This window comes from Platalea leucorodia (assembly GCF_965183815.1).
Source record: "Platalea leucorodia genome assembly, chromosome: 3".
Taxonomy (NCBI): Eukaryota; Metazoa; Chordata; class Aves; order Pelecaniformes; family Threskiornithidae; genus Platalea; species Platalea leucorodia.
Genome location: NC_138825.1, coordinates 61831948 through 61857969, shown reverse-complemented (window position 1 = coordinate 61857969; position 26022 = coordinate 61831948). Strand labels below are relative to the sequence as shown.

Here is a 26022-nt window from a genome sequence, read left to right as displayed (position 1 = left end):
CACAAAAAACGTCTGAAAATCCTTTTAGGCAGCCCAGCTAGGATTTTCAGAAGTGCCTTAACTATTCATGCACAGGGGCCTTCAGGAAAAGAAAAAGTGTCTTTTAAAGCTGAGATTTTCAACAGTACTTGGGCTTCGTTTAGACTGGTAAACAGTGTGTGCAAGAGGAGTAGATCTATTCAGCAAAGACGTGGTACTGAGCAACCCATGCCAGCTACCCATGTTTCATGACTTGAGGGTTATTTCAGACTAGAGCTTGCCTGGTCCCATGGGCTGGATGATCATTAGTGATCAGAGTATGTTAAGTGTGTTCCTGCAGGGCATCCTTCAGTTTGGTTTCGTCTGCTAGCAATCTGGGTTCTGCACTCTGAGACTGCTCTGAGCTGTAGGAAGCCTTGCCGCAGACCTCCTTTGAAAAGCCACTCAGAACTTTACCTCTTTGAATGTTCAGCCATCTCATTACACTTTGCGTCCTTCTTAGCTGTGTACTGATAACAGCAAGATCAGTTAGTAGTAACAAATATAAAGCATGTAGACATTCTAAACCAACGATGTTGCAGACTTAACAAATCAGAGAAATGAGCTTTCAGACACTGAGTTCTAGAAAACCTGCATGTTGCATAAAACATTTTTCTTTCGAGATGTCAGTCACAAAAAGAATGTAATTTTAGCAGATAAACTTCTGACCTCAACAGCAAACAGAACCCCCAAAAAGTAAATTCTCATCTGTATGTCTGCCAAAGTGAAAAACAAGGCAGATTTAAATGAGGTAAAGATCTGGCACTCGACACTTTAATATTTTTTTATCTGAATCTAGAATCTATGCATTGCAATAGCTCCTTAATTGGTTCAAAAATGCCTACGAGTCTTAGTGAGCAATGCTTGTACACACAGCACAACTAAAATCATGCAAAATCTGTTAAAGTCAGACATAAGCCTGGATCAATATTCAGTTAAAAATACATATTTTTCAGATCAGAAAATCTATACTTTTTAAAGCAATGTTGGATCAGCTACACTAATATTCATTATTTTATTTTCTTACATGTTAAACATACAAGCATCTCCTTTAAAGTACAATGCGAAGCCAGTCAGTTTTGTTTTCTCAATAGAACGTACGCTTCACTTCTACCTAAAACTAAGACTAGGTGTGAAATAACCTCAGATTGGCCAGACTTTACAGATCCTCTGTGCTGAGGACTCAGATGGTCTAAGCACATGAGAGCCAAAAGTAAGTTACAAACTGGAAAGAAAAAGTTCAATTTTGTTCCACAGTCAAAAATCACACCTATTAAATCATAATGACATTTCTTGTTTCGAGTTGTGCCCATTCAGTTGTGTCATGCTAGTCACTGTGTTCCTGGTATTGCTTTTCAGGGAAGTCATTTGAATGGCAGAAGAGTTGCGCAAGTAGCTGGCAGATCTCTCTTGCTGAGCTTTCCTCCTGCAGCGAAGCTGGTTGTTGAAATGTCTTCTAAAACTCTCACTGAGAAAATACAGTGCAAATGGGTTGACACAAGAGTTGCAGAAGCTTAGCACTCGGGCCACTAACGTAAGAACCATATGTCCCGTCGATGGATCAATCTCATTGTAATTAAAAGATCGATACATGTATAGCACGTGGTTAGGGAACCAGCAGATAGCAAAGAAGCCAACAAAAACTAGAACAATTTTTGCCAGACGTTTCCGAGTTTCCATCTAAAAAGATGAAGAGAACACAAATGAACAACAACGAATAGAATTACTCCACATAACAGACTTAATTAAAACATGTAGCATTTTGCTTTAAATTAACTTTAACAACTACCATAAATAAGGCCAGTAAAAACGCTTCCTTCAGGGACTGAATTACTTTTTCTACCTCATTTACTTTCCTTTCCCGCTTTCAGTTTACTTTCAGTGATAGACCCTAGCTGTTTGCAGTTACAGAAGGTTGCTCTTTCTGTGTGATATACACAGCAAGAGTGATTCATGACCCAAGTAAACATTGGCTTTTAGCCTGAAAGCACACACCAAAGGATGCCATGAAACATAACCTTTCTTGATGAGATCTCGGTGTTTGGCTTGAAACTTAGCTTTAGTTAGAAAGCTATTTAGAAACCATTGGCTTTGAAATGTAGAGACATTACTAGGGTGTCAGCTATACAATGGTACTTACATCCCATTATTTTGCCTGAAATGCCTCAGCTTGCACTTCTCTCCTAGGCAAACCACCAAAACTGCATTGCACAGACTGAAGCATCTTAATTCAAGGGTAAGGTGAAAGGTGCAGTTAATCTTCAATAATGACATGAAAGAAATGTACCTTAATTGCAGTGCTAACGTATAATTGGATTACGATGTAGATATTGAGAGTGGCTGAAAAGTTGACATGAAATGAGCCTACACAGTGGTTCCAAACTGAGAGAGGGAGAGAAACTGGCCAGGTAGAATGCACCAAAGGGAGGCAGAAACTTTGTACATATTCCTCCCAAAAGATTTATTATGTATGTCAGGTACCAAAGTTTTGCAGAGGCACGAAAGTTTTCTGGCTTTGCTCAAGTTTCTACCAATTTTAACCTGAAAAATTCAAGTGACTTTATTCTAACAAGGTTTCAAAATCCGTGCAATAAATCTGTAAGATTTCTTGGCTCCGTCTAAACCAAAATCAGTGGGGAATTCGCAAAAGATGGGGAAACTCTACCATTTCAGTTTGGTAGGATTTGCACTCAGACAGATTGCAAAGGCAGACTAAAAGGTACAGAGGTATAGGGTGAAAATTACACTTCTGTGCCATGGCCTAAAGAAATGTGATTTGATAGCAATAGTCTGAATTTACTTCCTCTTGCTGGGAGATATGTAAGTACACTGGAATTTTCTATTCTTCTGAGCCTCATAGATTAACAAAAAGAAAAAAACTAAGTAGAATGAAAAAATATGTTCTTACTTTGAAAACATTTGTGGGTTCAGAAATGTGATATAAATTAAATATTGTTTCTATCCTGAAAGTTCAGCCAAAAGGCTCTCTATATTTCACAGGAAAATAAAATAATACATGAAGTGCTAATATGTATGCATTTTTGACAAGAAACAGGCTAGAGTAGAAATGAAATGCTGAGCAAAAAGGACATGAGGGAATGTGGTCTTTCTTTTTAAAAGAATATGTACATGCTTATATGCAAAGAGATTTCAGTGAGTATAAAGGTATTTTCTAAAATATTGGCAGAGAAGACCCTTCCAAATTGTTTTAATGGGCATAAGTATTTTTCTCTATCAATACTAAAGCTTTTGTAAAGTGGTTGAGGCATTTTCACTGCAAAAGCTGTTGTACATATAAATGTTCCTGCTAATGAACAGCCTGTTGCTATCTTATTGCTTCCTGTACCTTACAGGGAAGCTGGCTTTATCCAGCATTTTTAAATGCTTTGTCTCAGAGGTATACAGAATCTATACTGAAAGCTTTACAGCATCTATAATAGTAAGGGTATTAGAAAAGTGCACGAGTTCAGGATTGTATCCAAGAAAGATCTACTGAGAAAGCCAAAAAAAAATCAGTTCATGCTCTGTGTTCATATTTTCAGCACCCCTTGGTCTGAGGTGAACCTTACATGCCCTAAGAAAAATTTTCCCTGCCTATGTCAGTATTTTCATTTCCAAGCACAAAAAAATCAGGGAGAATTCTCAAAAAGTTCATGGGAGATTTCGTCCCAAAACAGCTGCCTATAGAGATAGGTGAAGCCACTAGCATTAACTACAAAAACATTGTTCCTCAGTAAGAACACAAGTAATGGCTACACTAACACCACATACAAACACATATTGGTTGATGAGAAGCTCAACATGACCGGCAATGTGCACTTGCAGCCCAGAAAGCCAACCATATCCTGGGTTGCATCAAAAGAAGCGTGACCAGCTGGTCGAGGGAGGTGATTCTCCCCCTCTACTCCACTCTCGTGAGGCCCCACCTGGAGTACTGCGTTCAGCTCTGGAGCCCTCAGCACGGGAAAGACATGGACCTGTTGGAGCGAGTCCAGAGGAGGGCCACGAAGGTGATCAGTGGGCTGGAGCACCTCTCCTATGAGGACAGACTGAGAGAGTTGGGGTTGTTCAGCCTGGAGAAGAGAAGGCTTTGGAGAGACCTTATAGCAGCCTTCTAGTACCTGAAGGGGGCCTACAAGAAAGCTGGAGATGAACTTTTTACAAGTGAGCATAGTGATAGGACAAGGGGTAATGGATACAAACTGAAAGAGGGTAGATTTAGATCAGATATAAGGAAGAAGTTCTTTACTATGAGGGTGGTGAGGCACTGGAACAGGTTGCCCAGAGAAGTTGTGGATGCCCCCTCCCTGGAAATATTCAAGGCCAGGTTGGATGCGGCTTTGAGCAACCTGGTCTAGTGGAAGCCGTCTTTGCCGATCGAAGGGGCTTTGGAACTAGGTGATCTTTAAGGTCCCTTCCAACCCAAGCCATTCTATGATTCTATGATTCTATGATACACCAACCCTATTTCTTGTTAAGGATATGCATCGACAGCATTAAATTTATGTTTTTCCTTGCTCATATTCATTTACATACTGGGCTTAATACTGAGTGTGAAAACAAGGAGATTTTTCAGATAATCCTTAGCTTAGTTCATGCATGTGGAAACTGAACTAATCCTCTGTGAAATCCAACAATTTGGATGTTATAGTCCCTGTACTTTCATTTATAAGTGTATACAGCACACAAATCTTTCATCAGGATGTAAAAAGCAAATTGCTTACCTGTCTTTTGGAATGCTCACTGTATTCTCCAGGGATGTTGTGAGCACTTTTTATTAAACTCTTTGCAATGTGATAGTAGTAGATACTAATAATGGCAAGAGGGATAAGGAAATACACAAGAAAAATCAGCACAGAATGGATCTTCGGATGCATATCATCCGTCATGGGGTATGGTATGCATGCTGTGAAAGTGGCATTATTTGCGTCATTGATGTGAGCCAGTTCAGAGAACACCACTTCAGGAACTGATAGGAGCATGGAGATTACCCAGATGGCAATGGCTTTAACGCAGGTCCATAGCACTGCACTGGAGGTCTGGATGTCCATGGGATTTACAATTGCTTTGTATCTGAAATTGATCAAAATGCAGATGCAAATTAAAAGTTATCTTTTCAAATTCAACATGTGATTCATAAGGTCATGTCATACCTTTGATTAAAATAATGTCATATTTTGTTCTTATTTGAAATGTCAACGCGTTTGTAATCTTTCTTAAATTTGCTCCTCTAAATCTCTAGCTTCATCTGCATATATACCCACCAGAGGTGGCAAAAGGAGCCCTGGATACAACCTGTGCCTGTAGGTGCCCATTCTATGCCAGCCTGGTGAAAGCACAGAAGCAGTCATGACTCCATTCTTTCTTTCCCCAAATCCTCCCAGCAAATCCACAAATGCACATCCTACCTCCATACTTCCACCTTACTCTCATACCAGCACATGCACACTAGAGTTTGTCTCCTTCCTCGGCTCCCACAGCCCAGGACTCCCTCCTGCCCGCCACCACGGCTTTCCCACTCTCACATCCACCAGCCCCCTGGGAGCGCAGGACAATAATCTGTGTTAACCACCTCTTGCCAGACCAGCAACAACCGCTGCTGCAGTGGCTCTTGCCTTTCCACCCCAGCACCTTTCCGCACACAGATAGACTGTCCTGAATGTAATGCCTGGAATATAAGCATCTTCATAAAGTCAGGCAGGAATGACTCCCAATGGCCTGTGCAGAAGTATTAAACTCTTAAAGAAAGTAAACGTTTCCACATAAACAATTGGAGGCTGCTGCTCTATACCGTGTTTTGGGAAACTGTCTCATAATATATGATTACATATAAACCTTTGCAGAATTGATAATTTCATAACCATTACGATGTAAACAGGAAGTATTGCAGAGAATTGAAATATCACACTACAGCAAAGTAAAATAAATTAATAGAAGTAGACTCTGGTCGAGAATTATTTTATTAAAAAAAAATTGTTGCAGAAGGTGATACAAGATGAAACTTACCACAAGAAAAGATCAGGTTTAGAAGGCCAAATATACTTTAAGAAAAATATTTCAAGGATACCTTAACGTTTTGCTTAGATTTTTAATTTATTTTGAAAACATTTATTTTCAAAATGTAAGTAAATTATGTTTTAATGTTTTTATTAAAAACTGAACATTGAACAAAACATTTCAGTTTGTCTAAGCTGTGGTAATTTGGAAGGTTGCTTTATCTGGTGTTCTTTTTTTTTGCTTCTTCAATTTTTTGTTTCTAGTTTTGATTTGATTTGGGATGGTTGAGGGGTTTTTTTGAAATTGCAGAAATTTGAAGAAATGGAAAAATTATTTTTCTTTAATATTTAAAGAGAAGTTTAACATGTAGAAGGGAGTCAAGAGAGATTCATACTCCAGGTACATAACTTTATTCATGCTAAGGTCTTTCTAGTCAGTGGAGATGTATTTTCAAAGGGTGAATCAGGTTTTAGGTCCATTAAATCACCCTGAGGTGCTTAGTTCTCTCTGTCAGCTATACAATGAGGTTAGAGTGAGAAGAACTGTAACTTAGATGTCTCTACTTGGTGATAAAACTCTTTATCTGTGCATGTAGATACATATACATGCATATACAAATATAAACATGTATGGGTATTAACAGGTGTCTAAATACATACCCAGGGTTAGGTTATGGCTAAATATAACATAGTTTCTGAAGGCAATGCTGAGAAATGGAGTTGTGACACCAAATACCCTTTATGGCTGATTTGCAGGGCCTGACAGGTATGTCATAACCCCTCAAAACCTTGAGCAGATGTTTGAGGAATTGTGGATAAAAGCTATATCCCCATGCAGCAAACCAACAGTGGAAATGGCTATGCCATGAAAATGTGTGGAGCAGATCACTGTCTTGGTACCCTAGCAATTTTTTTCTTTGGAGAATATTTGACTTAAAATGTGCCTTGGAGTTCTCTTTCTCAGGACTGTGATAAATTGTCTTATCACTAAATAATTAAAAATAATGGCTATTTATGTTCATATCTTCTCTGAATTCAGAGAGAGGATTTTTACTGTGTCTTCACCCTTGTTACACAGCAGAAAATTAAACTCAGTAAACTGTCTCTGTTAATTTATGTTTACCATTTCTTCTAACACACAATGAGAAACTCCCTGGACACCAAGGTGTAAAGAAATCCTTTATACTGCCATGCGAAGGATAGAAGCTTCTACACAAAGCATAAATACTCTCCAGCACAAACTGTGACCTTATTATTCAATAATTTGCTTCCTATTGCTGTTTGCCTTGATTCCATTATATAAAGACAGACCTTCTATTTCATTTCATTAACTGAGGTGACGTCAAGTCCTTACATCTGCTCATTTCTTTAAAACTTTACATTGCTGGGGAAGAGCTGGTTTGGGGACTTTGGTGGGGGGAAGGACGTTGGATAAAAATCATGTTTCATACTACAGCGTTTTTTTTCCCTCTCTTTTCCCATTGCAACTATTTTGACCACGGTCCCGTCCCCCAAGACAGTGACCGTGTATAATTAATTGTTTTAGCAGCATTTGGTCTGGTTAATATCTAAACAGGACACCTTTTCAGAAGCCTTTACATTAGCAGAAAATGTGGCATATATTTGCGCCTTGGCATATATTGCTGTTTCAGCAAACAGCATGCCTTCCCCTGAGCTATGACTGACTCCAGGTTGGAAGGCATTGGAGCAGAGTGCCCTTTTTCACAAAAACAGCTGGGTTCAGCCCCCAAAAAGCTTCTTCTTTAATCCTATCAAAATTCTACTTGCTACTTCAGCTGACTACCAGATGGCACTCTTCTTCCTAGGACTCAGCCCTAAGTGCTTTACAAAATCTGTCATCTTGTTTATATCTGTGAAAAGATATAGAGTAGAAAGAGACAGGTTACAGACAAAATCGAATGTAAACTGAGTGAAATTAGAAGTGTTCCCAAAATGAATACCCAGCCTCTTCCTTTGTATAAAACCAATGTAAGGCTAAAACATACCACCAACCATTCAAATTACAAAGTGCGTATTTTCTATCAATAAAACAACATTGGTATATCAGGGTAAAGGTGCAAATTATTTAGTCAAATTAGCAAGCAAAATCCATCTTTTCCTTTACTTCACTGATGAAAAAAGAAAATTATAGGTTGCCATGAAGATCAGGACATAATTATAAATATGCATTTGGTTTTAATTAAAAGCCTTCATGTAAATTCTGTCTTCCTACATCCTCTATCATTATCACTGCTGACAAAGGAATCCCAACTCAGGAAATACTTTTATAATAAGTTTCCTTTCTTTGGAGCTGTGGTTTCTGCCAACAGACACAAGCACAAACTCACCCATTCTGCAGATATTGGTTTTGTTTGTATAGTGTATTTTCACTATAAAGCAATATCTCCTCCCTTCCACACAACCCCCCAAAAAAATGATGAAAGAAAGAATAACCTCTTCCTCCAGAGTTATAACATGTTGCTACCTTCTAAACTCCAGTATAGCTTGTCTACTCCTCCCCATCTTTGTTTTCAAAGGCCTTCACAAAGGTATTTCTCAGCTCCCAATTAGTATGGGAAGCTCTACTCCTGTCTCTGCTGAGTCCACAATGCTATTCCACTCCCACACACTTGACTTCAAAAGAAGCTGCTTCATGATTAGTCCTAAGCTGTCCCTCCATTGCAGTGCTACTTCTTTTTCTAGAGTACTTTGTTGTGATGCCCTTCAAACACAAATTAAAAAGAAAAACCAAAACAACTAGACAATACTTAGGCAGCTACTGGACTATGATTACAGCCTACCATTCGAACCAGAACTGGCTCAATATTTCCTTGCCCTTTCCTTTCCGTATCTTGTGTTGTCTCTACCTGAAAACCCTTCAGGTCAGGGACTGTCTTCTTGTTCCTGTTCATATAGCACTTACCATAAATAGTACGTTAATTTATCACCCAGTTTCCTACATGCCATCCCAATGCAAATAAATAAATATAATAATGAAATGTCATAAAACAAGCAGAGACCTAATACATGCAGGGCAGCTCCATACTACTTTGATTTAATTTGCATTTTTATCCTGGAGCTGGAGGGGTTGGTATCATTGGCTTTATTATAAAGCTTCTGTTTTAAGTGATGTTGCTGTGTCATAGTACTGCATTTCCGGCAAATGAGAGTCATTTATCAAAACCATTTCTATGTTAGCATTTTATTGTGTCATTGCATGAAGATTTCAAACACAAAAAGACAGCATTTAGCCTAACAATATAAAAGGATATAAATATATCCGAATAGGAAACGTGGCTGTATGGTCAATATTTATTAAAAATACTAATATCGTGTCCCGTTGTAGTCCACTCCGCTAAAGTAGAATGAAATTTTGGATGGGGCCAAATCCCTTTTCTTTCTATGGGCAGTTCTGTTGTCTCAACTCCAGTTGCATCATTAAGAGAACAACTCATCTAGCTGAAAACAATGTGGAATCATTTGGTGTCCAGTGTTGTGGGAACTTCTTTCACAACACACAAACAGTCTGAGGTTCGCTTTATTCGATTCTATTCTTTTAAATTCTTGCAATTTAAAGTAGATTTCTTGAAGTTTTTTATAGTTAGTCTTAACATTTTTGTTCTGTGCTTATCTAAGTGCAGAGAACTGTATTCACCGGGAATGAGCATCTCAGAGGTCTGATAGCTGAATATAATGAAGAGTGTTTGAAATGAAGACTAGCAGACCATGTGTAAACACAATTAAAATGAATGCCAAATGCACACGTTCTGTGTTTCTCAGGGGAAAAATCCTAAGATTTTCCTAAGTGGAACGAGTTTTCCCCTCTACAGAAATACACTCTCTTGAGCCAAAAACTATCAATAATGCTTCAACAAAAAAAAAATCTGATTTAGTCTTTTGGATGATGTTTTCTCCACATGGAAAAGAATAAAAACATAAGTTTCCCAAGATTGGGGTTTTTTTCTGCATGAAATATATTACCTGTGCTGTCCACCCAGTGTTTCAGAACATAAATTGTCTCTTTCCTTTTCGTTTTTTCTTCTCTTGCAACTTCTTTCTCTTGCTATTCACTTCACATTAGCTAATTATATTTCTTACAAGCTAGTACAAATCTTGCAATGCTAGCTTGCTGCCTGCAATCTGCCTTTTTAGTCCCACTTGTCTAAACCCATTTACTTATAACTGCACTAGTTAAAAGTACCATCAGTAATTTGTTCAATTCTCCTCCTGAGAGCAGTAACAGTAAACTGTTTCACCGACTATTATTCAGAAGACTTCATATATGTCAGTATTCCCGGTAGATTTATATTTAAGTTTAATAATACCAAGTTGCTGATGAACATATTTTTACATATCTTAAGATAGACAAATATGTCGTCAGCAGAGTTGCAGCTTCTATAAGTTTCTACTGTGAAAAGAGAAGAGAAGAGAAGAGAAGAGAAGAGAAGAGAAGAGAAGAGAAGAGAAGAGAAGAGAAGAGAAGAGAAGAGAGAAGAGGGAAGGGGAAGACAACCAGGAGCCAAATCTAACAAAAACTTATGCTACATCTATATTAGCAAACTAAACTGTGCCAGAGCCTATTCTTGGAGGCCAGGTGGCATTGGCTGGACACCCATGACCATCCCATTAGACTCTTTAATCTCCCAATATGAGACCACCACATCCAAACAAGATAGGCAGTTTACTCTTCTGTTGGTAATGGCCCCTGGGCTTGTGTTTAATCCTGAATCATGGCTAAAAAATGTTTAGGGGAATATTGATTGACTCACGTCAAAACCACACCATGGTGGTGCTCTAACAGTTTGACAAGCAGTTGACTTCTAGTGCTCAGGCCGGTTTCGGCACTGTTGAACATGTTTTTGAGCATATATATATATATACACACACATATATATGTGCATATGAACATATACGCATAGCAAAACCACACACTTTCAGGTGCCTGGTTGCAAGAACACCACCCAGAAGTCTCGCACAATGGCTGGACTACCCCTGCCTGCTGTGCCCCTTCTTTCTTGACTTTAAAAGTAGTACTTTATGCAAGTAGTGGTATTTCCCCTGCTGTGCATGCCGGGAGCTCCCCTGACCAGACCTACTCAGTTTGCATCTAAGCTTTGTTAGGATCCTGAAACTAAGCACAGCAAAGCTGAGGAGTCTGATCTCCAAGTTTTGTTTCAACAATGGCTGGAGCACATCGAAGTCACTAGCCTTCACAAAACAGCTGTGTCAAAGGCAGCTCTGGTACCTGCCTCTCCAAGAACAAAATGGAGCATTCATTCAGCCAGAGCGTCCAGGAGTCTTTGCCCAGGCCTGCTAGATAATGGCTCGAAATTAACATTTCATCAATGAGGAGAGAACCTTATTCTTACCAGGCTGCGTCATACAAACCCCTGGACTTAGCATTTCCCACTGGGAAGTACAAGGTAGTTTAGTGTGTGTATTCTCTTGGCTTTTATTGCCTTTCTGGAGCATTTACCTCATTCCAACACTAATTGGGAATTATGGATTTTGGATTCTGCTCACAAGGGGTGGACAGGAGGAGGGGAAGGTCAACACCTAGGTTAGAGAGTAGGCAATATGTAGCCTACATGAGCTTACATACTGTTTGGCTTTGTGCCCTAGTGTTCTGTTCTCCATCTAGTCATATTACTTCTTCTTCACTATAATCCTATTGTAAGAAAAAAGATCTTAGAAAACCACACCTAATCTTGTCTTATTCTTTCAGAGTTTATATTCTGAATCTTGAAGGGTCAAAAGAGTTTGAGGAAAGAGAAACATTTCCCCAAATGGACTTGATCCAAATCCCATTGATACCCCTGCCTTTAGATTGATGAGATGAGATGCATGCTTATCTGCATATCCACCATATGCTTACTGCATGACTCCCAGCAATGATATCCACACATACTTGAATGAAGAAGATCTCATAAAATCATCAGTGCTGGAGCAGAAGGTCAATAAAAATATCAGTTACAGAAACTGAAATGCCTGGAAGCAGAAATCCCGAGTGTAAAATGTGCTCAGTGCCAGTTTACCTTTACAAAATTGTTGCTGTTACAAAATCATTCCTCCCATTACCTTGATGAATTCACTAATAGTCCATGCAATGGCAGACAATACAGCTATTGAGGTCAGACGATTTTCAGAAATGTTACAAGCCAGGGAGAATTAAATAACCAAACCTCTATTAATGTATATGGAACAGACTTAGATTTTACCATTTGAGAAGCTAGACCCCAAATCTCTAAGTTCAGAAAGCTGCAACTTCATTTATTTGTTCCAGTATCATAATTTGGAAGGCTCCACTCTGTCACTTGTAAACTTGTTTCCAGTTCAATTTCATTTGCAACTTCTGTTGTAATTTTGCATTTAAATCAATGTACATGGAAAAAAACAAGTACACAACACAGTAAAAAAAGGAACATTAAAAAATCACAGAGGAAAAAGTTAATATAGCAATCTTTAAAATACAAACAATTAAACAAGCTTGGAGCCAAAGCACAAACATGACACTATGTTAAAAAAAAATACTGTGAAAATTAGTGGGAAAAAATGAAACAATATTTGGGATAGTCACATGAAGGACGAAAGAGAATCATACGAGATAGAACGATAATATCAGCATAATCCATTTCTCTCATATTCACACACCCCCCACAATTTTATTTGTATGTATGATCATACAATGCTGGAAATACACAATTAAATCTACATGCAGCAGAACTAATTACACCAAGGTTTGTATGGATTGTTTGTCTCATGGTTATTCTCTCTGACATCTGACAAGTTGTGCCAAGTTAATTCCAAAACACGCTTCTCTTCAATGGGCACCAACATAGGTTTCCTCTTACCTTCCACAAATTCAATGAACTTGTAAGAACTTACTTGCTATTTGTAATCACACTGTCAAATTGGGCTGAATCTCAGCATGGATTTAGAAGTTACTAGTGGAGTTACACAGGAGCTACACATGTGACTGCATATGCCTTGTTTACATATAAAAAAGACAAAAAGAATTTAGCACTAGGAATACATAGTCTGGAAGAACGGTCCTGCAGCAAAACCTATATGAGAAATACACCAGTTCTTCTATAATTAAACTATTTAAAATCAGGATTCAATGAAATTGTCCCTTTTAGGAAGGATATTTGAGAGATCCATCACTCTGCACATATATAAAAGATATTTATTATTTATTCTCTAACAAATTTATCATCACAGAAAGCATGTGAAATCTTTTCCCCAGAGAGAGCATTGGTAGACCATACTGTTCTTTGACGTTATATCTGAGGACCTGCTGAATGCAGACCTGAGGATTCCAACAGTCCAATTTGGATAAACCCATTGCAATGCAATATATAAGGGAATTGTGTACCATGTTATGGGGAGAGACAAACAAAATAAATGTATGAAGATTTACGTGCAGGCCTGCTTGGTAAGAATTCAGCTGGATCTGCTGTTTAGCAGCTATTTTGTCTGCCACAGGCACAGGCTTTTATTGAACTGATCAAAGAAACAGGAAACGAGGAACGGTTTTGTAACAGTTTCTCAGGGTTCAGGTTGCAACCTACGAAAGGCTATCGGACACCGGCATTTGCATTAATCAAAGCAAAGTTGGCTACTGCCAGCACAACACAGGCATTGCACCGATCAGTGACTAGGATAAATACCACAGCCATTTCTCACTTCGCCTTCCTCAGGACTAAGCTGTTTCCGTATTAGTTGAAGAGCACACACAGGACACACGCACAAAGGCAGGAGTTTAACAGATGTGCATGTCTGTATGAAGCTTGAGAAAAATTTGCCTAACATGAGAGGAAAATGTTATTTGCTGAGAAATCATTTTCAGCTGTGTAAAGATGGTCATAAGAGGAACTTCTCCAACAGCTGACTAGAATTGCCTGACTTGGACAAACTTACCCTAAAATAGGTAATTCTTTAATCTACTCCAGATATAAAATTTCTCCTGCATTGTTGCGTGGGGTTTTTTCCCCATCCCTTTTTTCTTTCTGGAATATTTTCCATCATATTCCTTTTAGCTGTATGGAATGGATACAAATGAACTAGAACATTTTGCGGTGGGGACAGCGGAGGACAGGCTTCACTGTTTAACTTGACAAAAAGGATTGCTCCTGACAAAATATGTCGAAGTTACAGCAAAGATGTTCCGGCAAGCTTTATTTTGTCAGTCAAGTTTGCACATATAAACTAAAGGGTGCATTGAAAAAAATGTGAGAGGCAAAGCTTGCCCAATCTCTCTTAAATTTCTTTTGCTTTGCCTGTTATTGCATAATTATAACCACACTGCTACAGCCTACAGTGAGAGAAACATCTGGACCATCATTTCTTTTAATGTACTTTAGTAAGTCATTCGTTCAATACATTTATCTCAAGTGTTAGGGTTTCTAAGAGATATACTTACAGGTTTCATAGTTCTACTGGTTCCATATAATTTTGTTTTCCCATCTACTATATACAGGCAAGGCATTGTTTTTCTCTCATACAGATAGTCTTTCATTTTACTTTTGATTATTTTTTCTTTATTCTTTGGTTAATTACAGGTAATTTTCAGGATTTCATTTAATCCTACTTTCCTTGTTAAGGCTCTTTAGTCCCTGAATGTCAGCTATTAGAGCTCAAAAGGAAATCATGTCCACTTTCCTGCTTCACCTGCTCACTACATGTAATAAAAAATGAGGATTTTAGAGGTCTCCAATCACTGTATTTCAGCCTGAATCAGCACCTGACATAACAAAAAAAAAGAAACTTTAAATAAATTCTGAAGAAGAGTAAAAAGAAACTTTTATTGAGAGTGATTTTACTAATGAAAAATCCTAAAGGAGTTACTAGGGCACCTTTTCACACTTCCGAATGTCTTCAAAATATTTCCTGAGTCCCCCAAAAAGTAGGAGACAGTAGGCATGCAAACTGAGCCAGAACGGCTTTTGTCATCAGTTGTAGTCAGAAGTCAGCACATAGACACTAAACTTGCACAAAACGTTTTTGAGTCTCTTTACACTTTTAAAAATACAGATTGCAATCTTCCAAAATTAAAGCAAATAAATAAAGAAATAAAACAAACAAACAAACTAAAAAGGATCAAATAGTTTAGCTATTCAAATCTATAGGATGCATTTTAAGCTTCTCAGTCAGGCACTGTATTTAGTTATTTAAGTATGAATTTAAATTTTATGTAACATAACAACTCCGTTGTTATTAAGATACAGGAAAAGAGTCATGGCACTAATGAAAAATAACTTTGTTACCTGGTTAATCAAGTATGTGTCTCATCAAGGGTGTCTTTCTGTCACACTTTTTAGGAAGAATACAAAGAAGATGCTATTTCAATTGCAGTAGGGCCAGTTGCTCCACTGTTCAGCTTCACTGTCTTCATTAGAGTGCAGCAGGACTGTATTTGAGCTAACACATTTAAACCCCTCATTACAAAGAAAATTCAATCTAGAAAAAGTAGCAGAATTAAATTTAATCCTGTTTTTACAGAGCATATAAAAAATGAGGCATAAATGACAGCCAAAGAGAAAAGGAAAGACAATGTGGGACAAATCTAAAGCTGTTGTAAGGAGCTGCCATTTATTCCTTCAAAGTCTATTCAACCCAGGTCTCCTGGCATTTTTGGATACAATTGCTTTTCATCAGCATACACACTAATGCAGTGATGGCCAGAGGTGCACACTGTAGCACTCATTCTTAATCCGCTGCCCAAGGTTTATGCGTCATCCAGCCCTCTAGCTCTGAAAGGCATCTTGGAAACTTCTTTCTGTACTTGTGCTCCACTTTCTTACCCTAGAGTCCTTCCCAGGCACAAAGCAGCCCTATCAAGAGGGTGAGGAGCCCCATGGGCCCAGTTTGCACTCTGGGCTAACTGCGTGGCCCACCATGGACATAAATTGGAAAAACACTCCCTGAGGCAGTGAAGAAGTTCATGGGATGGTTCAAGTCAGGCACAGTTCAAACCAGGTTCATCACTGGCTTCTGTCCTTTTTGCAGTGAAGAGATGCTGGCACACCTTTTCTTCATGTGTGCCCTGCTGCAGTCCCTCTGACTACACTTCTCCTCTCACTTCTTTGTTTTTACCCTCCTTATCCAAGATCACACCAAGTCCTGGGACTTTCTCATCAACATCCATTAGCCCTGGCCAAAACTGCAGTCTGTGGCCCCTGGAAAAGCGAGCTAGACAGGGAACCCATTTTTATTTCCTTGTCCATCCACACCTCTGGGAAATGCACCCCTGGCCATCATGCACCAGCTCTGTGGGCACTTTCAGGGTGTGCTGAGTGCTATTGGAGGTCTTCTTCTCTATGGCCCCTTCGGTTCCCTATTTTTTTTGTTTTGTACATTCTTGTCCCTCAGTTCCTTTCCTTTTTTCTGTTTGTTATCCACTGTAATTATTAGGTTTTCTCTTTCTGTAATCCACCCTCTGCTTTTTTCTTGTTTTTTTTAAACCAGAGAAATATTAAGGTTTCTAGAGGTGGTCTGGTTTCTCCGCAGTAGAGGAAAATTAATAGGAGCAGTGGCCATGAGGGGCAGAGGTGCTGTCCTTGCACGTCTCCTGCGTGGCAGTGAGAGGGGACGGCTGGCTCAGCAGCACCGCTCCTGTGCTGCCTTCTGCACTCCAGAGAAGAGGGAGACTGCACCCTCCTCTGAAGCCAACACACTGCACCGCCAGTGCCACCACTGCATCGTCTCTGCTGCCACCATCCCCACCACTGCCACTGACCTCCCACCCCGCTCTGCCCCAAAATGTGTGGGGCCGTAGCAGGGCACCACCACCCACCCCTGGCAGCCAGGCCCACAGGAGCTTCAGGGTGGGAAGGGCTGTTTGATGGGACCAGCTGCTACTCCTGGACAACCTTGGGCAGATCAGCTGTGTGCTGCCAATTTCAATCCGAAAGTGTGCTCTAGGGAAGTCTGGGAAGCACTGTTACAAATTACATATCATGTTTGTACACAAAAAAACCACAAACCAAAACCCAAATAATCTCAGTACTAGATAATGAAGCTTCCAGATAGAAGGTGCGTGCTTGTCACGCTGAAAGCGCTAGTGATGCTGAAAGAGACTTCCGTGACAAAAAGTCACATGAAATAAAGCAAGTTTAGAAAAGATATATATGCAATGAATACTACTTTTTCTTCCTTATGGCTTCAGTTTGTAGGTAATGATCATTCAGAGTTTATTGCTTCTGTAGCCGTTGTTGTTAAATGTACCACATACATTTAATTTGCCACGCAGAGTTTCCACATAAACAGTAAGTGCTAATTACACTGTGGAAAGCAAGACAACATCCCTTATTCTAATTCATGCAGGCACACTGTAAAGAACTCTAAATAGTTATAAATCTGTTCCTTAGTGTAATCAATGTCTGGAGCTCTATAGAGTCCTGTGGTAATATGGAGTAAAAAGCAGGAAAAGCTTTAATGATCATATATTAAAACATACTTTGAGCATTATCTGTGAAAGAAGGGGTCACTGAGAAGACATTGTATACCAGACCAAGTATGTACTGGATTATAATGGAGCCTTTTTAGCAATATCACTGGTTCCAAACTGCTAACATCCTATGCTAGATTTGCTTATCTGGAGATAACACTGCCCCCAGCCAGGCCTCGCCTCCTCATCACCTCTTAGGTGCAGGATGCTGCCACCACCGATCTGCCGACGTAATTACACATACAGTTTTCCCATAACCAAATTTAGTAAAGATGACAGACATAAGGATCTGGCTACAAATTAGTGTGACAAAAAACCCTGCACAGCAGTGCCTCCCCTTTAGTTCAACACAAGTGTCTGTCGTACAAAAAAGTCCAACCCAAACTGCATTAAGAGTCCAGCCAGCTTCACTCAGAGATGACTTGGGCCCCTAGGAGATAAGACACTGGTCTCTGAAGTCACCGGCTGCTCTTCTGACTGAAAAAGAAATGTGTTTTATTCTCAGTAACTGAAAATGTAACTGCAGAGGTTAAAGAAACAGAGTTGTTAAACTCTTAGTATAACCATTTCTGATATTTGTATGTACTGTGGACTCCAGAATGCTGGAGGAATGTATTTATTATGAGCTTATATGGTCACAGCATACAATCTGTAGCTGTTTTCTAGGATGTGTAATTCTAAATGCATTCAGTGTAAACAGATTCAGCATTATTGCTTCTTGAATCTTTACTGGTATTAAAAGGATATAAAATTATATGGAAAAAGCAAACAATGAATGCTCCAAAGCTATATAAAAAGTAAATGAATGAATCCTTAAACATTAAACCACCACCATTCCCTCACATTATATTTCACTAGAGATACGATCTCCTCTGCAAATAACTTCTTCCCTTTTCAAATAAGATACCACAATCATGCTTCTAAACAGTGGAAATAGAGCAGAAAGAAAACTGCAAGGTTTGCTTGGCTCTCCAAGGACAGATTTTGACATACTCTTTAACTGAGGTAATCAGAGTTACAGGTGTGCACTTTAAAGTATGTTTTGCAAGCTCTTCTTCAAAAATATAATCCATTTTCATAAGTTACAAAGTCTTTATACACAAGTATTTTATTTAGATCCTGATTCAAACACCACTGAAATTCATGGCCACTGAAGACTACTCTCAGGTGGAATCAAACAATTTACTGAACTGGCTACAAAAAAAAAGAAATAAATTACACTTATATTCTATAAAAAAGGATTAAAAGTTTTAAAGAAACATTACTGTAAGTGTGAAGATACACTACTAAACTCAAGCCTTTACATCATGCACCAATGTAATGCATTTGTTCGGCTTAAACCCCAACAAAAGAAAATGGGGTACGTGCCATGGAGAAGGAATTAAACATTTTCATTTCTGGCTAAAAAAAAAATGCTTAGATGAGGGAAGAAGGATAATTTAATTTAATTTGAGGTTGCAATGACACTGCAAGATTTTGTCTTTCAGAGCCTGAAGCACAATTCAACAGCCATCCAGTTGCTATAAATCCCTTAAGTACCCATTTATATTAATTGGGAGGAAGAACCTGGGGTCCAGCTCTTTGTTTCTTCCTAATTTGACAAGTACTGGAGATGCAAGTGTTACTTTCTAATTTGTTTTGGCAGATTTTCATTTTTTTCTTTTTTTTTTTTCCTTTTCTACAAGTTCAGAAGAAGCCAAAATGAATAGTTTGAACCAGAAGTTTAAGACTGACAGTTACAATAGAACAGTTTGGTGCCTTCAAATTCCCAGAGCCTGAACTAGTTCTGGCAGTCACCTCTGGTACCTTGCTCTTCTGTTAGGGCACAAATAGACACACACACACACACTTTCTCAGCAGAAAGAAACAAATCTATTAAAAATGCCTCCGTGCTTGTCTTGGTTTAAGCTGCTCACTGACTGTTGACATATCACTGTGGCTTGTCATGAATTATACTTAGAGTCTAAAACCTTCCTCTAATGAATAAGATTTCAATACATGGGCTGTTACAGGACCATCCCAGAGGTGCAGAAGACAGGACTAAACACAGTTCTTGCAGCTGGCAAGCTGGAAGTTGGAGGCTCAGGTGCACCCATTTCCAGACACCCTTTAACTTAAGTTATTACCAGACTTGCCATCAGTCAGTGAGGGAAGGAGAAGTATGGGCACCTCACAAGTTGGAATGAGGGGATTGCAAAGCAGGGATACCTTATCAGAGGGGTGCTTTACCTTTCATGCCAGCTCCAGCTAGCCTTAGCCCAAGCTGCAGAGGGCTGAGAAGGGGCAGTCGAGCTTTCCTACCTGTCAGCACTGAGGGCGGTGAGGGTGAAGACAGAGACACCAACGGAGGTGAGCTGGATGGCAGGGATGAGTTTGCAGCCCACCTTTCCAAAGAGCCACTCCTCGGAGAAATACCGGGAGGCATCCACAGGCACACAGGTCACTAGCAGCAGAAGATCGCCGGCAGCGAGGCTGGAGATGAAGATGTTGGGCACGCTCCTCATGGCGCTGTTGGAGATGAAGATCTTCATGAGGGTGATGTTGCCCAGCAAGCCCACAGTGATGATGAGCAAGTAAAGCGAAGGGATCATGCAGCGGACGGCGAACATGGCCGTGCCCTGTGCCGGGGGCAGCAGGGCTGTATCTGGGACCAGCTGGGTGCTCCCATTCCCCCCGAGGGGCATTGCCGTGGGCTTGGGTGGCAGCTCTGCCTCCATCCTCCAGTTTCAGGCAGACCGGAGGTCTCCAATGCAAAGTGCAGTCGGAATGATTGGAAAGCTTCACCTCTCTGCAAGTCAACAAACTTACTCCCCTTTCCCTCCCGTCTTTCTTCCTCCCCCTTTTTCTTTGTGGAGTTTTCTCCCCTCAGAAATGCAGAGGCAGCACCGTCCGCCGGCGCAGTGGCGGGGGAAACGAAAAATCCCGTGCCGCTCTCTTTCAGCCCTTCGGACAAGCCCGCTCCCGGGGGGCAGGAGGGCGAGATCCTGAGCCTCGGGGGCAGCGACCGCCATCGGGACAGCAGCCCGCCCTCGCCCTCGCCAGCCACCCCCGGGCGCCGCCGCGCCGGAGGCCCGGCCCGGCCCGGCCCCGCCGCCGCCCCGCGGGTGCCGGGGCCGCGCTGCCGCCGGCGCTGTCCAGCGGCGCCGGTGCTGCTCGCCCCGCGGCCGCGAGCGCCGGAGGCGGGGGCGAGGCGCAGCCCACGCCGGCTCCTTACGCCGCAGCCCCGATTTATACCTGGGGCTGGGAGGAGCCGCCCCGCCTCTCCTCCCGCAAGCGCCTGTGCCCGCGCCCCAGCCCCGAGTCGCCGAGGCGGATCTTGCGCGGAGGGGAGACGCGGAGCGCGGAGCCGCCGCTGTCCCGCGGGGTCCCAGCCCCTGGGCGCGATGGTGACCGCTGGGAGCGGGGGGGCGCGGCGGGCTCCCCCCACCGCTGCCCTCCGCAAGCAGCCCCCCGAGAGGGGCTGCCCGGCGAACCGGAGAGCTGTCTGCCACGTCGGGCGGGATCACCTCCGGGAAACCCTGCTTCAGCATCTTACCCAGGTGAAACCACGGTGCCTTGAAATACAGGGTGATGGGGAGCAAGGGACTTGGAGATGAAGAGATTTTATTCCTGTCATCCAGCTGTAGGTTCTGAATAGACCCTCCTCAAAGACATCAGCTGCCTGTAAAGTTTTAGTCTTTGATTTGCGGAGTTGTATTTCACATTAGCCTCGACTATGGAAATGGGGACAGGTGATGTGTTTTATCCACGACTTACTATGCAAATGGTATAACACAGTGGACAATAAACGTTGTTTGCCTCTTCAAAGTGTAGCATTTGTCCCTAGTGTTTCTTGCTTTTCAGTGAGGTAGTATCTTTTACTTCCTCGTGTCTGCACATGTATAGGCTTTCCAAACAAACAGCTCCATCTGTTTCCAGCAGAAGCCATGAATGCAGGTAGCAGTGCAAATATGCTGAAAGAGAGGCAGGCCTACTGGACTGAAGTTTTAAAGATAAAGAGCTTAGGCAGAGGAATAACAGCATTTGCCATTAACATTCTCTACGGACTGATTCTTTCCCTTCCTCTTCTCAAATGGGAGGATGTATGATTTTGCAACGAACTCGCTTGTTCATATTATTAAAACAGATCTCTTGAAGCCCTATGGGTTTATGATAAGTGTAGGGAGAAAGCAAATGAATGCATGGAGGACTTGCTGAAGTGGGAGAAAGAGCTTGACCACTGAAATACCAGAGGCAGAGCATGTCACATGTGCAGTAATATACAGCCTGTCCATGGCATGTTGTCCAGTGTAAGAATTAAATTTAAAAGACATCAATGATTTATTTTAAATAACCTTTTAATAAGATTATCAAACAAAAAGTATTACTGCTTCTTAAAAATTACACCTCTCTGTATCCATTGATTGATCTTTGTGGCCCTTCTCACTTCCCTGAATATATAAATGTGTTAAAGTTGTGTAAATTACTATTTCATATAATGCTGATTAGTTTATTAGAAAACCCAGCCAGTGCTAGCCCTCAGAAACAATCAGGCCAGAGACTTCACCTTTACCACTAGGCAGCTGATAGGAATTGTCACAGAGCTCTTCTGTAAGTGATTCTTGTTACAGATCAAGTTTCCTCCACATGGTGTTAAATTCAACTATACTTCCTCTGAGGCAGCCTTACTGTCAGCTTGGATATTTATCACAATTGCTGGTACCCTCTACTTTGCTGAGTGTACATAAACTTTTCTAAGACCATTAATATTCAGGTTTCTGCAAACAGTCCAAATCAGCCTTTTTGGTTCCCATTGGTTGGATCCAATATGTGTCTTTAACACTACGACCTCAGAGTATGGTCCTTTCACTAATTTATTTGAAAATGGGTTTATATGTGAGCAATCAATAAGATTCCCATTGGGAGAATAGTTTAAAGTCGGCATGTCTTTAATATTGATTTACCTGAGACATCAAGAAGCTGAGTCTTTTTGCATTAATATCAACAGAACACTTTAAAAGCTTCTATTGCAATAAACTTCTTGCAGTTTGCGTGGAGAGATGTGACACCCCTTGCTTTTTGTTGCACAACGTCATCACTCCTACTGCTGTCCTCCAGGAGAATTTCTTCTAACCTAATAATTTTTACCTGTCCTTTAGTCCAAAGGATGGAACTCCTAAGGTTGAGAAATGAGGAACATATTCAGTGGGAATTTATGTTCCTGATTTTTGTCATTACTTCATTTTATCTACTCTGTATTTTCAGAACTCTAAACAGCAAGGAAATAAGCTTTGGAGACTGTGAGTGTCTCCAGCTGAAAGGAAACAGAAAGTTAGATTATGCTTCTACTGTCATTCAACGGATGTCTGTGTAAAGACAAGGGAATATACTCAAACAAAACGAATACAATTTCCTGCAGAGGCAAAAAGGAAAGGAAAAAGATCCACAGACCCTGACATAAACCAGCCGGAATTCAGATCCCCACATAGAAACTGTTCATCATTCTCTTTTCAAACAAAAGAATCCATCCGACTCTTTGGATGCTATTTCAGATTATAGTCTAGAGACAATGTCATTATGCAGCTGTGACACAGTACTTGGCACAAGAGCAAAGGAGAGAGAGCAAGCTCCACAGGTAAGTCTCCTTAGTGGGAAAGAAACTGTGCATAGGCTGAATTCAGCCAGCGCAGACAGAGCGTATCTGGGAGTGCAACACCACAGGGCAGGGACTGCCACAGCTTGGAAATGCGGGAGGCAAATCTGCTTTATCAGTAACTCCCAAAGGTAGGGATGCAATTCCAGTCCTCGTAGGAATGAGGAACTCCACACATCTCACAAACGCCCTCTACCGAGAACTGCTTCTAACAGGGAAAAAGGCTCCTTTCACACGTGGGTGCAGCTCAAGGCGCTTGATAATTCCAGGGCTAATTCCAGATTTGCGTATCACAGCAAACTTCGTGTAGTCCCATCAAGAGCCAAGCACATCTGCCACCAAGACCACCTGCAGTAAGTAGCCTTTAATTAAGTATGCATGCTTGCAAACTAAATGAGAACTGTGTTCAAATGCAACCCTGCAAGTGATCATGTTTGAAGGCCTGATCATCAGTCATGCATTAAAAGGAAACAAGGCAACAAACAAGGAGCAAATATTATTTGATTTTAAACACTGACCATTAGGAACCAAACCTTAGAGAATTTTTTGTGGTATCACTCATTAGACCAGCAGATACAGTTGGAAAAAAGTAGACACGCTTTGTAGCAGAGAGTGACTTCTCCCAGACAGTCAGATGTACAATAACCTTAAGTAAGTCATGGCTTCTTCCTTGTTACTTGAATACAGGATTTCTTAATTTGGTGGAGGTTTCTTTTGGCAGAGACTTCCATTACCTTTCAGCTTCTTGAGTCAGGGGCTCTATTTAAAGGACAAGAGGATACAGAAACAGATCACTTCCCCTATTCCCAGGTTTCAGAATAGGGTTTGCTAATGCTACTATGTGGATAGCTGTAAGTGAGTCCAAGAAGCAGCTGGGAAGAGCAGGCAGAGTTGGAGAAAGGAGGGGATGGAAACAAGGGCTCTCTACCTGGCTATGAAACACTGCATGGTGTGGAGCCTCCAAGGAGGACAAACATTCAGCTTCTAAGGCCACATCTCTAAGGCCAGACCTCAAACTCGAAGGTTAGGCATCTCAACACCAAACCTCTACGACTCTTTTACCAGTAAAATAGCGCTGAAAGTTAATCATCTCATAGGCAATGTCAGTGCATTCCCTGGGAGAAATGGATATGAGAAGAATTACTCCAAAAAGAATTGTTGTGTATTTGCGTAGAGAATGTCACAAATGGCATAAGCTAGCAAACTAGATATGTTCAAAAGAGAAATGCTGAGTTCAACTATGGCTGCTCAGGGAAAAGGTCTAAGAAGGAGCTAACTAATAGAAAAGATGTCAGATGTGTGCCATGCAGCCCTTTCCCCTTCAAGACTCCAGATAACAGAAGAAGCAGCTACACTCCATGGTCATTGCCGAGCTGTGTCCGCTGGCAGCACTATGTCCTTGGAGCACTGGGCTGCAAGCAGTAGTTTGTGGCCTCCCAGGCCTGGCAAAGCTGCAACAACCACCAGTATGGAAATTCCTCTTTGTTAAGTCTGCATGACTGGACACAGTGACTGCAGAAAATACTGCTAGACTGACTCATCATGCCTATTTCTTAATTTTTCAAAATATGCTTTTTAGATTAAACAGACTTTGCATTAATTAAAAAAAATAAAAAGTGAGGAAGAAGCTTTATGTATGACACACATCTCCACAGACTGAGCACCATGGCTGAGCCCATACCCCTGTGCAATAAACCCAGACTCTCTTCAGTCCCTCCTTCTCAATGCCCAGACTTTGCCTCCTGCCCACTACTCTTTGTGCTAAACATAAACCAGCAGGCAGTCAGGAGGATCTGAGGAAGCCATCTGCCTCCTAAGCCTCCTGCCCTAGCTGAAGGTGAGGCAACCTCCATCTCAGGTCCAAATTGGAGTGGAGGCACCAGTCTGCAGCCTAGTAGAGAACTCCACGAGGCCTAAGCTTCAATGTGGTGAACTCGGCAAACCAAAATGGAAATTCAGGTGCTTCCAGCACTAGGCAAACCTGGAAAGCTAGCAGAAGAGGCTGTTCTCCAAGATTTAGGCATGCAAGCTCTCTTTTGGCAGACAAAAACTTATCTTCCTGATACCAGTTCATTTTTTGTGCCATTTCATTTTGTGCCATTTTCATGGTGCCATTTTTTCATGGCACAAACATAATAGGTGCCATTACATTTAACCACACCAATAAAGCCATGAACTCGGTGCTTAATGTTAAACATGCAGTTCATCCCTCTAAGCACAAGTGCAGCTTTATGTGAGCATTTAGTTTCCATTTGTTAAACTGTGAGTATTCAGTAGGACTTCAACTCATTAAAAGGTTAAAGAGCACACTGCTGAGTTGCAACCTTGAGCTGAAAGCCAGGCTTAGGACTGCTTAGAAACAAGTGTGATATCAACATCTTCCATCCCATTTGTGCATGACAGACAACCAACAGACAGCCACTCCTGCAGATTCAAAACAAATAATGATTTTCTGTCAAGAAAGTCCCAAGGAACAGCTTGAGTTGCCTTAGCAGACTGCATTCAAAAGGACTGCACAATGCCCGCTTACTCTACGCTCATCTCAAGTCATCCTCTTAATATGATGTTACAAAGCACATTATTGAACACACATGACAAAAGAAAAACATTGCTATTAGTTCCTCCTAGTGTGAAGATAATGGGCTTCCTGTGCCTCAGCTCAAATGACACGTATTGAACCACTTCAAAGAAACCGACAGTTTTATTGTGGGCCCATTCATCACATCCAGGGGGGGTTGAGCGCAGACACCCATGGGGTTTGTATTGGGTTTATTTGACAGCCTCTCCAGAATTAATTTTTTATTTCAATGCAGCTGTATTCCTTATGTGTACCCAGAACTAAAGCAGAGCATTGCCAACTAACTCTTCCTTTAGCATCTTTATCACAGGACCGAAATTCAAGTTTCCATAATGTTACTGAGGTCGTA

At 41.0% G+C, this 26022-nt stretch overlaps 1 protein-coding gene across 1 annotated transcript; it reads right to left on the bottom strand.

The window, feature by feature from the left end:
- Positions 1 to 1296: 1296 nt before the first annotated feature.
- Positions 1297 to 20180, bottom strand: NMBR (neuromedin B receptor; the record flags this gene model as incomplete). The annotated part of the gene is made up of 3 exons (XM_082307912.1): positions 1297 to 1698; positions 4743 to 5091; positions 19765 to 20180. 3 exons carry the CDS (start codon positions 20178 to 20180, stop codon positions 1297 to 1299), a joined length of 1167 nt encoding a protein of 388 aa, XP_082164038.1.
- Positions 20181 to 26022: the final 5842 nt, after the last annotated feature.